Consider the following 13,654-nt stretch of genomic DNA (forward strand, 5'->3'; position numbering starts at 1 on the left):
AAGACAGAGCCTTACAACCAGAGAATTGAAGAGGTGTTCAAGTAGAGGTCCCTTGAAGTAAAAACAGAGTTCTCAAGCAGATTCAGGGCTCTTCGGACTGAGACGAGCAGCTAGACAGATGTTGTTGGAGGAAATGGGACTTTAGAAACAGACTCCAAGAGCATACTGATTATCAGTGGAGATCTTCACGGGGTGTAAAGCGACCCCCGAAGAGCTCAGACTACACACATTCTTCCTTCAGAAGACTTAGGAGCCAGGAGTCTGACTCAGTGGTAGAGTGTTTGCCTAGCATGCCTGAGGCCCTGGGTTCCAAAAAGAATGTCTGAAAGGCTCTCAGCTTTGTGCCAAGAAAGTATTTATGCAGACTGATATATTGCAGATAATGCAATATAATGTAAGAATTAATTAAGAGTGGGGGGTTTGTAGTTAGATATCATGTCATTTGATTTTTGCCTTAGTCTTCTGAGAAGCAGAAGTATAATCACATAGTCCTCCGGAGTGTTGGTCTCAGCATGAAAGGTGGCCGTGCTTCTGCATGGTCGAAGCAAACTTTATTTCCATGGCTAAAAACAACATTAAAGTTTATACCTGTGGAAAAAAAAAGAAAGAAACAGACTCCAAGGAAGAGACTCCATTCTAGAGGCTGATGGCCTCCCAGGCTGAGCCCAGTAGGCTGGCCTGGAGCTGGGATTATGGGAGTCATGCCTTATGGATAGCAATGTGCTCTGAGACTGGTTAAGAGCCTGTCCCCAGCACCGTAGAACCTGACCTTATTTCATAATAAAGCCTTTATAGAGTTCATCAGATTTAAAATTTAAATTGCTCCCTCTCCATCAATAGGAGACTGGCATCCTAAGAAGGAGGGGACAGTTGGACCCAAGTTGGATGTACAAGGCAGATAGTGTGAAGGCAGGGAGAAGAGGGGCATCTACTTGCCAAGGAACACTTGAGCCTCCATAAGCGGGAGAGAGGCACAGAACTCATTCTCTTTCAACCTTCATTTTGGACTTCCAGGCTCCAGAATGGTGGTGTGCTATTTTTCTGATAAACAACCTCAGCGTATGGCACTGTGTTATAGCCATTGCATCATAATTCAAGGAGGGAGCAAACAGGCATCGGCACCGGACACAGACAAGGATGTGCCACGGATAAGGGACAGTGGACAGCTTGGAGAGGTGACTTGGTGACTTTAGAAGAGGGTGGTGTGAACTAGAGTCTGTCAGCAGATGACACTTAGGACTCAGGTGACATCTTCTGGGGAGGCACCTGCTCAGAGTGAGCACTAGCTCACATGGAGGGAGCAGGAAGGACGGGCCCTCATGGAGGCAGCCTAAGGGTCCAGTGCTCTTAGTTGGACCTTGTACAGCAAGCTGGCACCACAGGCCCCTATGGTCTGCGTGGCTTTAAAGCTGTCTTTATCAATATTGTAAAGAGGAAAGAGCAACTGAGGACTCATGCTCAGCCACCAGACTCCAAAGCCAGAGGAGCCAGCGGCACCAAATGACTGCAAAAGCCTTTCTTAATCAATCGTATTTTATTGCCAGTTATAAATATTTTCCATTTGTCCCATATTTACAATTGTAAAATAGTTCAGGATACTATACCCTCACCCACCTCTCTGCATCCCTCTATAAACTCCATGAAAATCGAGTAGGAAATAAAAAGCTCTTTCGTGGGGGGAGGCCACCCACCAGGCTCCCCCTCTCAGACTCCAGACAACCCCACGTGATGGCAGGCAACGCTGCAGCTGATGCTACACAGTAGCAAGGCAGTGGCTGGTGGCATCTGGGGAGGGTCAGGACACCAGGCTCCGCAGGACATTGGTGATAGTCCAGTGTTGTCCCGAGCACTGCTGCAGCACCAGCTGGAAACCAAACTCCATGTCGCTGTTTTCTTGCAGCTCCAGGCAGCGCTTGGACTTGCGGTTTTGGATGGAGCCTCCCTAGGAGCCCAACAGAAAGAGCGTCAGAGGGCACAGAGGTAACCAGGAGGATCCAAGGAGCCCCAAGCTTTTGGGGTAGCTGGGATGATAGATGGCTTAGGAACCAGCATTCCCATGGCCACAGCTTCCCTCTGCTCCTGTGTACTGATCTTCTCCCAAGGAATGAGTGCATGCCTCAGTTTTCCCATAGGGCCCTGCCCCAACTTCTAGCTACCATTTTGGGCGGTGTCACCCTCCTTTGCTCCTATAGCTGGTTCCTAGTCAGGGGGCCAGCCACTGCTCTGAGAAGCCTTGTTTGCCAACTTCTCCATGATCAACCTGCATCTGAGCATCCCTCAGACTGGGGACTTCTTGCTCCTAAGGTTCTCCAACAGATGGAATTTGTTAAGGCTGGGTTCAAGGAAGCTCGAGACCTTGGATATTGTCTATATGGCTATTATCTTTCAAGGCCTGAACATAGCTATGCAACTGATGTTCTGGGAGGTTGTGCAGCCACAAATACTGTTTATGTCCAAAAGCCCCTGAAGGAAGTGGTGTTCCCAAAAGAACATATCCAGCAGCCCAGGTGAGGTCCTGAGGGGTGTGGCCCTCTGGGACCACTGGCTATGGATCTGCTGTGAGCCTGGGATGTGTTATCATCAGTCAGACTTGGAGTTGAAACAGTCAGAGTTGCCTGACTGATGATCCCAAGAGTAGACATTGAGTATCTGCTAGACCCGCCTAGCACAAGAACCCGCTCCTGTGGTCCCCATCTTGGCAGTAACAAGATGCTTGTGGGGCAAACTCCAGCAGTTTCCCACCCTCATCTGGCTCGTCATCATCCAGTCAGGTACCAAGTCAGTTCTCCTCCCCTCCTGTCTTGTCCCAGCCACCCTTTCACCATGTTTGCCTGCCTCGGACCCCTGGCATCTTTCATCTGAATAAGTTCTTCAGAATCCTAATAAGTGGTGACTATGTTGACATGCACGGTCAGCCTTGAAAACACCCCAGCGCAAAGGCCCTCATGGCTCAGGGCTGCTTCATTTCTGAGCCCTCCCCAGCTCCATACCCCAACCCCTTCCAGATTTCTGGCCTCTGTTCACTCAGTGCCTAGGCCTCTTCCCTACAGTTCTGTGGCAGCCTAGCCCACAGCCACATCTTGAGGCCCAGCTCCTCTCCACTTCCCCAGGATTCCAGCCACCTCCTCCAGGCACCCAGCTGGCATGGTGGTCTTCACCCTGTACCTTCTCCAGCTCATGCTAGGAAGTTCCCTGTGTGAGGGAGAGATGGCAAGTTTCTCCAGAATGGAGCTCACTCCACGATGGCCACAACCATCCCCACAGCAACTAACTGCTGACCTCTCTAGAGAACATGAAGACACATTTCTCAGGCCTACCTAGAAAACAGCACCCAGGCTAAGCCCTATTACTGGTTCACAGATCTAAAGTAGTCCTGTGGTCAGCCTGTCCTGGTCTCATCACCCTGACTGTCTTGCTCCTGGAGGTGGGGATAGAGCTCAAGCAGGAAGTCAAGACCAACCCAGCTCTTTTAAGTCCACACTCTGCCTGCTCTGCCTGATGCAGCCTGAGGCCAAGAGTGGAGAATGCTGATCTCAGAGCTTACCAATTCTGTTTGTCAGCTGGGGGACTAGGGTAAGGGTCCCCCGTTTTACTTATCAATAGGCCTAAGGGGTAACACTTGGAAGGATGAGCAGAAGGGCTCATGGGAGACCTGTTTCTCTGCAAGCTGGAAGACAGCACAAACACACGGATCTGTTCAGGGCATCAGCTTGGGGGAGGGGTCATAGAAATGAGGCTGGATCAAGCTCCATCCATTACGCGATAGATTCTGGCTGCTCAGCACATCTCCGTGGCCAGAAGCAGGCCCTGCCAACAGCGAGGCTGGATGCTTCACATCTCCCTCCTTTGCTGACAGCCATGTCTGTCACTGAGGCCTTCCTTGGGCACTTTTCCAAGGCAAGAGAGTGAGGAAGGAGAAGAAGCGTCTCCATCAGAGCTGCAAGGCTGATATTTCCCAGGCCCTGCCCCGCTACAACCCAGCCCTCAGCACCCTAAGAGACAGTAAGTGTGTGATGATTGGGTGAAAACAGCCAGTGTGGCCTTCCAGAAGAGTGTGGAAGAACCGGTTCAAGTCCAAGAGCAGGAATGGGGCATGTAGAAGGGATTCCACTTGACTGGCACTATCGGCACCTTCCTGGGAGGGCTGTGTGTGAGAGCTTCTGGAAAACTGAACAATGTCAAATGCTTTCAGGAAACACACCTGTTGTAGGGAGCTGTGGGTTGCATTCTGCCACCCAGCTCCCGCCACCGGCTAGCTTTACCCGAAATAACAACACACAAATTGTATTCATTTAAACACTGCCTGGTCCATTAGCTCTAGCTTTTTACTGGCTAATTCTTACATCTTGATTACCCATTTCTATTAATGTGTGTAGCACCCCAAGGTGGGCTTACTGGGAAGATTCTAGCCTACGTCCATCCTGGGTCGGAGCTTCCTCACATCTGCCCCAGAGAGGAGAGCTATCGAGTCTGAGCTCACTTCCTCTTCCTCCCAGCATTCTGTTCTGTTTACTCCACCCACCTATGTTCTAACCTATGAGGGCCAAGCAGTTTCTTTATTTATTTTTTAACCAATGACTTTCCTCCATCACACACCTAGGGGTGGGGAGTACAGCCAGGCCCTCTTTGGTAATAAAACCAGCACCAGCCTTGGGCGCTCCCCTCTTCCTGAGAACATTTCTCTCACGGAACAACTGCTAGGCCTTTTCCTACCACCACCAGACATGCAAAGAAGCCTTGACTCCTTCTATTCATAGCTTCCTCACACTGGGAAGCAGCCTGGCTTTCTTCCTGTCAGTGTCTTGACCTGTAGGTTCTGCACTAGAACTAACATTATTTGCCATTTTCCTGGCACCTTGCCTGGTGTGTTCCCTGCCCAATCTCATGAGTTTCTTACAACACCATCCAGAAGGGGAAGTAATAGGAGCTCTCATTTTATAGAACTGGAGGATGGGTTTTTGAGAGCCTGAGAGATTTTCCTAAGATTCCATGTAGAGCCTAGTTGGGACCCCAGGAAATCTTCCCTTCCCTGTTCTCCGTTAGATAAGTAGCCAACAAAGCTACCACTTGCCCTACTGCACGCCTCTCTGTGAGGTAGGGGCTAGACTAGGAGTTGGTGGTACCCAGTACTGGGGAAGAGGAAGATGTCTCAGGGAACTAAAGCCTGTTTGGTCTGTTCCCTTTGAGGGATCTCTGAACGGACAAGATTCACGCATCCTTCCAGCTACTGTCCAACATTCAATGAGCATCCATCATTTCTTAGCTGCTTCAATGTATTCATGACTGAGAAAGAGGAGGTTTTTGTTCTTATGACAACTGCGCTCTAGGAGGGAGAGCTGGCAACTCTAGCAAGAAGAGGAGAAAAGGAGGCTATGCCCCCAGTCATGGAACTCAGGAGGAGGCATAAGCATGCTGGGATCAGGGATGATTATCAGTTGATAACGGTGAGGCCTGAGCAGACACAGAGAGGAAGACAGCCGCAGGTCCAGAGACCTGATGAAAAGCTCTGCGGGCTTCGGGTGAGGTTCAGGAAACTCTTGGGGTGCATTTGTGCAGAGGCAGAGGAAACATCAGTAAAAGGGAGGCGATGCGGCCCAAGGAGTGAGGGTAAAACCATTGAACTCTGGATTTTTGTCTGCAAGGCAGAGTTAACTTTTGCTAGGTCAGATCCACGTGCTAAGCAGATCCCTCTGGGTGCTGGGCCGGGCCGAGTTTTGGGAAGGAAGGATGCTCGGACCTGTGCTAGCCAACTCTTGTCCTAAGCTCCAGGGGCTTGGGCTGCAGCTCTGGTCCAGTCTCTTGGCTCTGGAACTGGAGCTGGCTGCTGAGATCTGAGCATTCCTCTCCATGGAGGGCCCTGCTTGTTGGTTTACCAGTCCAGTCATCAAAATTATTTGTGTAATACTTACATCTACGGGATCTAGAAACACACAATACTTTTAATTAAAGAATTTAAATAAGGGCAATTAAACCTGGCAGGAGAGAAGCTGCAGCACACAGAGGGCTTAATTGGAATGAAAACCTAATTAAATATGGAAGCAGCCATTGAAAAAAGGCAGAAGTTGTACGTATAGGATAAAGAATACTAATAACAATTCCTAGAACCAGTCCCAGTCACTGTCTTGTTCTTCCTTCAGGCAAAGGGCCCAAGCAGAAGCAAGTAAGGGAGGACTTTCTCTCAGGCCTTGGTCATGTGACCTAGGGAGTGATAATGTGACCTGGGCTTCTGTCTATCATCTCATCTGCTATTCTGGGCCACTCAATATCTTAGCACAGAGGACTAAGGATACATGGGACACATGGAAGTCGCTGTCTGTGAAAATCTCAGACACTGTTCTCAGGTCATACAGCCAAGAACCTCTCTGCCTCAGTTTCCCCAAGAGTATATTAGACTGTGGCTAAGTGTGGGTCAGATAGCACCGGCCTAGCCCTACCCTGCTGAGGAGGGGCATGGGAAACCAGGCCACTACCCTGCTTTCCATTTCAGTGGGTCTCAGACATGGCCTGAAAATGGGCCTCTTGCACTCCCAAGTGCTGTCCTAATGGCAGCACTGGTCCGGGTCCAGCTTCCAAGGATCAGCAGCACTTGTGACCCTCTTTCTGAAACGCCTGGCCTGTGTCCCTGGGCAAGAGGCTCTGGGCTGTTTGGGCTGGCCTTCCCTGTATTGGATAGCCTACAGCCAACTATACCGGATCCTAGATGCTGGATTTGCTGCTGCCTTTGCTTACCCCAGACTAGCACCCCACCTTCCTTGCTAGTGAACTTTCCAAGGGCAAGCAGCCCTGTGGGTCTTGGGCTTTAAGCTCAGCCAGTTGCAAAGTTTCCCAGTTAAGTACTTAATGATTGGTAATCAAATACTTCAAAGCTTGGGCGGGACATTAGGCCTAGTTACAGAAACCCCAAGATTAGGTGTTTTGTAGAGTAAAGCAGTCTTTGTGTAGCATGAATATTCAACACTTACTGTGTTCAATGTGTACTTCAGTGTTTTCTTATTTCAAGGGGATTCACCTAAGCCTAAGTGAGACGCTGCCTGGGACTAGCTGTGTGGAGGCATTGCCTGAGGATGGGTATCTGTAACCAAGGAGAGGCAGAGAGGACCCCAAAGAGAGCTGGGCTTCTCGGTCTATAGAGTTAGCTAAGGTGGCTATGGCCTGGCCAGTTCACACATGCCTGACTCAGCAAGGAGACCCCAGCCTCAAATTCCCACAAACTGCTTTTCTGGACAAAGACAGAGCCATCCTGGTGTGGAAATTTACAGTGTCGATTCTTGAGACAGCATTCCCAGGTCTGACTTCTAACAATTACTTAACTTGTTTGTGCCTCAGTTTCCTCATCTCTGAAATGGGATATTAGAAAGTTTCTTATAGCCCCACCATGGTTTCAAAGAAGTATTTATAGAAGGTTAGCATAGTGCCTGGTATTTTATAAACACCATATAAATATTTGATACATTTAAAAATCCCATGCAGTTCTGGGAGCTGAGCAATCACATCTGCTCTTGTCCCTGATCTCTGCAGGAAGAGAAGGAAGAAGAAAATGCTGATTTCTTTAATTTTAAAAATAACTAAGAAAACAGGGTCTAAACAAAGCGCTGTCAGTCCCTTGCAACTGGACAGTTCCTCTTGCACCCTTTCCTATGACCTGGAAATGAAAAGCTGCTTTCTCCCGCAGCCACAATGGAACATCCGATTATAGCCCTTTATTTCCAGCACAAAAGGTTCTCAAAACTGGATGTGCTGACAGCGCTTAGGGACAGAGTGGGGGAAAGTCAAAGGTTCCTCGTCTCTCGAGCAGAAGAATTCTCAGACAAGGTTAGCCTCCCCTACCCCTGGGGAAATGCGCCCGCAGACAGGTTTTGTAGCAGGATTTAATTTTTTTAAAATATTTTTTTTATTATTATTACAATATTCTGTCTGTGTGTATGACTGCAGGCCAGAAGAGGACACCAGACCTCATTACAGATGGTTGTGAGCCACCATGTGGTTGCTGGGAATTGGACTCAGGACCTTTGGAAGAGCAGGCAGTGCTCTTAACCTCTGAGCCATTTCTCCAGCCCCCAGGATTTAATTTTTTATCTGATATTTATTTCATATCAGGTTATCACATTAGGCCCCGGCAGTCAGAAACAACTATGAGCACTGGCCTCTGTAATCTCCTGGGACATCTTCCCACCCTCCTGGCACCAACACACACCTTTGCTTGTCTCATTGACAGTCCCTCCAAGAATGTGGCAAGTCCAGGGCTGAGATGCGGGGCTTCCTCTGTGTGATCCTGAACTCTCAGCCATGTCAATATTTCTTTCTCCCAAAGAACTGATAGCTGAGGGCAGCTAGTAGAAAGTGCAAGCCAGAGAGCCTGAGACAAAATCCCCCTTTCAAACATGGCCACACCAATTTACACTCTGCCCTATGCAATATGAGCATCTGTTTAGTACAAAAGAAATCTTCCACCTCCTCGAAAATGCGGTTATAGGGAGAAATGCACATGCACACACATGCACACACATGCACACACACGCACACACACACACACGCACGCACACGCACGCACATACACGCACACACACGCACACACACGCACACACATACACACACATGCACACACATGCACACACATGCACACACACACGCACGCGCACGCACGCACATACACGCACACACATGCACACACCCACACATATAAAGTGTGTTTTGCCTGCTTCTAAGAATAGTAAACAAGGTTGATGAAGGAAGGGCTTTGCTTGTCTTTGGCAAACAGGAGGCTTCTAATGGTCATACATTTATTTTAAAGGGCCTCTTCATGTGATCAACAGCACACTGTATGTCTGTCTATCTGGTTGGATTTTGTCAACTTGACACAAACCGAGGCATATCTGGAAAGAGGTACTTACAATTAAGAAATTGCCCCCATCAGATAGACCTGCAGGCAAGTCTATGGGGGTATCTTCTTGATTAATGATTGATATGGGGGGCAGCCCACTGTGGGTGGTGCTACCACTAGGCAGGTAGTCATGGTTTTTATAAGAAAGGGGGATGCACAAGTCATGAGGAGCAAGCCAGGCATAAGCAGCTTTCTCCAGGCTTCAGTTCCTGCCTCTAGGCTCCCATTTGAGTTCCTCGTCTGACTCCCCTCAGTGATGGACGGTGATAGGGATATGTAAACCAGATAAACCCTTTCCTCCCCAAGTTGTTTTTGGTCATAGTGTTTATCTTAGCACAGAGGAGCAAACCAGGACAGTGTCCACTCTGTCCCAATGTCCTCTGGTAGAGCTGCCTAAAACGTGGGACACAGTCCTCTTATCCATGCTACTGGACACTTGAAGAGAGTGCCACAGGTCAGGATGATGGGTAAGGGGTCCCACAAATTGTCATCATGAAGACCCTCATTTAAGTTTAGCTTCTTAATTTGTGTCTTTGGGCTGGCCCAGTAGACTTGTAGAAGGCACAAACCCCACATGCTCTGCAGCCTGACTTCAGTAGCTTAGACTTGTAGGGTTTCAGGGCTGGGAAGGTGTGAAAGCCGCCTAGTTCGGCATCTGTGGATCGCCTGGCCCCTCAGTGATCCACCAACCTCACGAATAACTCTGACCCTGGCTCTTATGTTTTCCCCCCACCATGGGACAAGCCAGCACCGCCTTACACTTGCCAGTCCTAGAGATTCCAGAACGAGAAGCTCAAAGCCTCTTGCCATCTTCCTGGTCTTCGGCACACCCATTCCTTCTACTGCCATTCATGTGCACATGAGGGCTGGAGGAAGCTGGGACTTACAGAACACAGTCACAGCAGCCTTCTCAGGGTTCCCCAGCAAGATCTTACAGCGGTGACCCTAGCACTGGATTAACTACCCAAAGCCATGGAGATTGTTAGGGTTGCGGTGGCCTTGACAGCCCATTGCTCTACTGATGTTCTTCTCATGCCAGAGTGTCTGCTGCTCCCCCTCCCTTCACCTGGTCCAGAGGTCACTAACCAAAATGCCTCTTTCACTAATGTTATACCATTGTCTTAGAATGTCCTCTAGATCCTAGGTTGAAGAAAACTCTCAGGAGATTGAAGGTTGTACACTCAGTTAATAGGAATTTATAATACCTAGGAGATAGTCAGTTCGGGGATCTCTTTAAAGGGGCAGAGGGGAGTCAGAAAACTCATGGAAAGCAACTAATAGATACCAACCCACCATTTCCCAGGTGAAGGAGGTTTCACAGTGTGCGGATGAAAATGTTGGCTATTTTGAGAGATATTTGTTTGATGGCATGATTTTGGTCACCTTACCAACCATTCTTCAGGTCCAGAGCTAGAGGTTATCATGGGTACCTAATACCATCCCACCCTGACCCAGCTATTATCACCAATCCATCACCATGGTCAACAGCACTGACATGTCTCAAAGTCCTCTCCGACTGCTATTTGCACGGCTATCAAATCCTCCCGCCTATCCTGGGGAATGATAGACAGTCCCTTCCCTACCTTACTCCCCAGCTTCCAGCCTCTCCTCTTCTACTTCACCCAGCTGCCATGGGTATATTCAGGGATACTGCTATGGTTTAGACAAGGGCTGTCTTCCTTGTGTTGACATCTGTGTCCTTGGCATGGTGGTTTGCAGTAGTGGAGGCCCTTAGGTCACTGAGGGCCTTGCCCTCTCTTTAATCCCTGTGTTAGTTATTGCAAAAGCATGTTGTTACCAAAGAAAGCTTGAGCTCTGTTTTATTGTGAGCTCCCGTCTCTAGCCATGGCGACCACCATCCTTCAGGAGGTCGTCAATAAAATTGAGGAGAACTGTTCATTAAACAATCCCTTCTTGCTATAGTAATGGAAATTGATCAACTCAGCTTCAGAGCTTTGATTTAAGGGGAAGTCTAAAGGTGGGTGTGGCTTTAACAATCTTCCCCTCCCACCGGCCCCATCACACTCTAAATTCCACCCACACCACACAGAAGATACATCTTCTGAAAGAATACTGAGTTCTGCTGGGCCTTGGCCAAGGCAGAACTTCTGTTTGGGGTGTCCCTTTCCCTCCCTCCATCTAGGAACTGTCTGTACATGCTTTCAACAGTCAGATCAAACAAACTGCACACAGGAGTCCATCCTCGTATTCTGCTCATGGAGTCGGTCACCCCAGGCTCCCAGAGCAGGCACAGCCCTGTTTCTGCACTTATCGGCCTGTTTTGTTGTGTGTTTACACGCTCCCGAGCTCCTTGAGGGCAGAGGCCCTGTCTGATTCACGTCTTCATCCCCCTGCCAAACCCCTGCGCTCAATAAATGTTTGATGAACGACTGAAAGAAAGAATTTTCATCATCAGAAAATTGTTCATCAGAGCCCTCTACATCGGCGTTGCCAGGGGATGTTTTCATCAGATGTGGCTTCAGAATGGCTGTGTCTAGCAGTGTCTCAGTTCAGCCAGAAGCACTGGAAATTCGGAAGGGCTTGCAGAGGTTAGAGGGGGACAAACTATTTGTTAAACAGAAAGCCAGGATATGAGATAGAACAGAGATATGCAAATGCCTTTTTGTGAGGAATCTAAGAGAATCTCACTGAATTATTTTTAAATTAATTCAGCGTGTCTGTGACGTTCAAATGTGGTCCTTGGGAGATAAATAATGCATACTTTGGAACCAGAAAAGAGATTCTAAATGCACCAGAGAAATCTCCTCCCATCTCAGCTTCTGCAGCAGAACATTCTAGTTGCTCAGGTCACTGCATAATATGCAAAGAATAAAATGTGTTACAAGAAAATTAGCTGAAGTCCAAGGCTGTGTGTGCGCGTGTGTGGCAGTCACAAGACAGGGTCTCTCACTGCCCTGGTGTTCGTCGGTTCAGCTAGGCTGCCTGGCCTCCCCAGCTCTGGGATTATGAATCTGTACCACACATTCATTTTTTTTTAATGTGGGTACTGAGTATCAAACTCAGGTCTTTGTGCTTGCAAGGCAAGCATTTTACTTCCTGAGCCATCTCCCACGCTTAAGCACAAGGTTTTAATCATTTAAGAGGCTCCAGGCTTCCTTTGGCCTTGAGCAGTGATCTCCTCATCAATGAATAGTGGATGGATGGATTCCAGGTTTTCTGATAAATATCGATCGTTTTACATCGAGCAAAAATTGCATATCTAGTCATTATTGAATAGTTAATAGGAGTGGCTGTTTGGGGTTTGCAAACTAGGAATTGAAAGATATTACTTCCAAGCAGTTCCCTTTGGTGTAGGGATCAAAGCTGTGGTTGCCAGAGCACCTGGGGAGTTTTAATTAGACATATGCTAACGTGCTGCAAACTGCCTGGCCCCCAGAGCGCTACACAGCGGCACTGTCTGCTTGGCCAGTCAACAAGTCCATTCTGGCAGGAGTCATGTGGGGCCGCCTGTTTGAGACTACGTTCTGCTATGGAACAGTGAAGGACCTCATTGTGAGATGGATTTTTCTTGAGGCTGAGTTTCAAAGACGGACAGACAGAGCTGTCTTTCTACTGTTTCCAGAGTTTCTGCAGGATCAAAGCCTGCAAAGGTAGCTGAGAGATTTGGTGAAATAGGAATAGTCACATTTGGGTGATGCAAGTTCCCAGGACCCAGGACACCTTTCTGTCCTGTGACTCCCATTAGGTTATGGCAAGATAGTCCAGAAGAATCTGTCTTCCTGCCTTCAGGGAGGTGAGGCACATGCTGGACCATTTCAGGAATCAGCCACACTTGTTAGTGCAACTAGTTCAAGGGCCAAAGTCTGAGACCCTTGGGTCAGTCTCAGATGCTGCCTGGGCAGTGACCTTGAGGCAGGCAAGGATGCCAAGAGCCCTCAAGGTCATGGTGGAGAGGGAGTTGAGAATATCTTTCAACCTTCACTTCAGCCTCCTAGCAGGGCCACCCACAGCTGAGGAAGCACACTCTACCTGCCTGTGATGATGAACTAGCTTGGCTTTCTAAAAACTACCTTCCCATCTGCTTTCCCAGCTCAGGCTCCCATTCTGAGTCTCTAACTATCCCCTAAGTCTATGACCTTGATTTGAACGTGCTGTTTAGGATTGCTACCACTCACTTAGGACAAGGATGGCTCTCTCAAAACCCCTGTCCCTATACCCAGATCACAGGCCAAACATGCCTTGTGCCCACAGAGTAGGATATACCCCTCAGCACCAGCATCTTCCATCACTATGTGGGGACAGTTATTAGATCAAAGTTCCTTGTCTTGCCCTTCCAGAATCCTTCTTCCTCATGGCAGAAGCAACTGTCAGGGAGATTTGAGTGATGGACTTTTACTGTTTAGTCTCCTGAGAGTTGACAGTCCTTCCTGCCCCCCCCCCATTCTGTTTAGGTCCCCAGGTGCTTTGGAGTTCTAGAACCATATGGGGCTCTCTCGCCTCCTGTTAGAATCACCTTACTACCTAGAAGGCCAGCATCCCCATCCACAGGCTGAAACTGATCCTAACAGCAGACACCCTCTGGTGGGAAGCTTTTGGGGCAGAGGCAAAGAGTCCATTCGAATCTGGGTATCTGACTCCTGAGATTCTTCTTCATAATGAGAGACATAGTAGCCAAGGAAAGGTAATGAGTTAAATGCAGGCCTCCGAATTGATGGAGACCAGAGGAAGGAAAGCTCCATGGTCAACCACGTGGGGGCTGCACTCCATAAACCATCCAGACAGTGCCCCACCCCCAGCAGGAGCCTCATCCCT

The 13,654-nt window shown here is 48.6% G+C and overlaps 1 protein-coding gene across 1 annotated transcript in view; it reads right to left on the reverse strand.

Annotated features, from left to right (window-relative positions):
• Positions 1-1,515: 1,515 nt before the first annotated feature.
• The window catches only part of Galnt18 (polypeptide N-acetylgalactosaminyltransferase 18), a 320,566-nt gene continuing 308,427 nt past the window's right edge, over positions 1,516-13,654 (reverse strand). Inside the window, exon 11 of the mRNA XM_075971902.1 lies at positions 1,516-1,942. Coding sequence (XP_075828017.1) covers positions 1,796-1,942 — 147 coding nt within the window. The 3' untranslated portion in view covers positions 1,516-1,795. The remainder of the gene's footprint in view (positions 1,943-13,654) is intronic.

Source organism: Microtus pennsylvanicus, chromosome 5 (genome assembly GCF_037038515.1).
Source record: "Microtus pennsylvanicus isolate mMicPen1 chromosome 5, mMicPen1.hap1, whole genome shotgun sequence".
In the NCBI taxonomy this organism is placed as follows: domain Eukaryota; kingdom Metazoa; phylum Chordata; class Mammalia; order Rodentia; family Cricetidae; genus Microtus; species Microtus pennsylvanicus.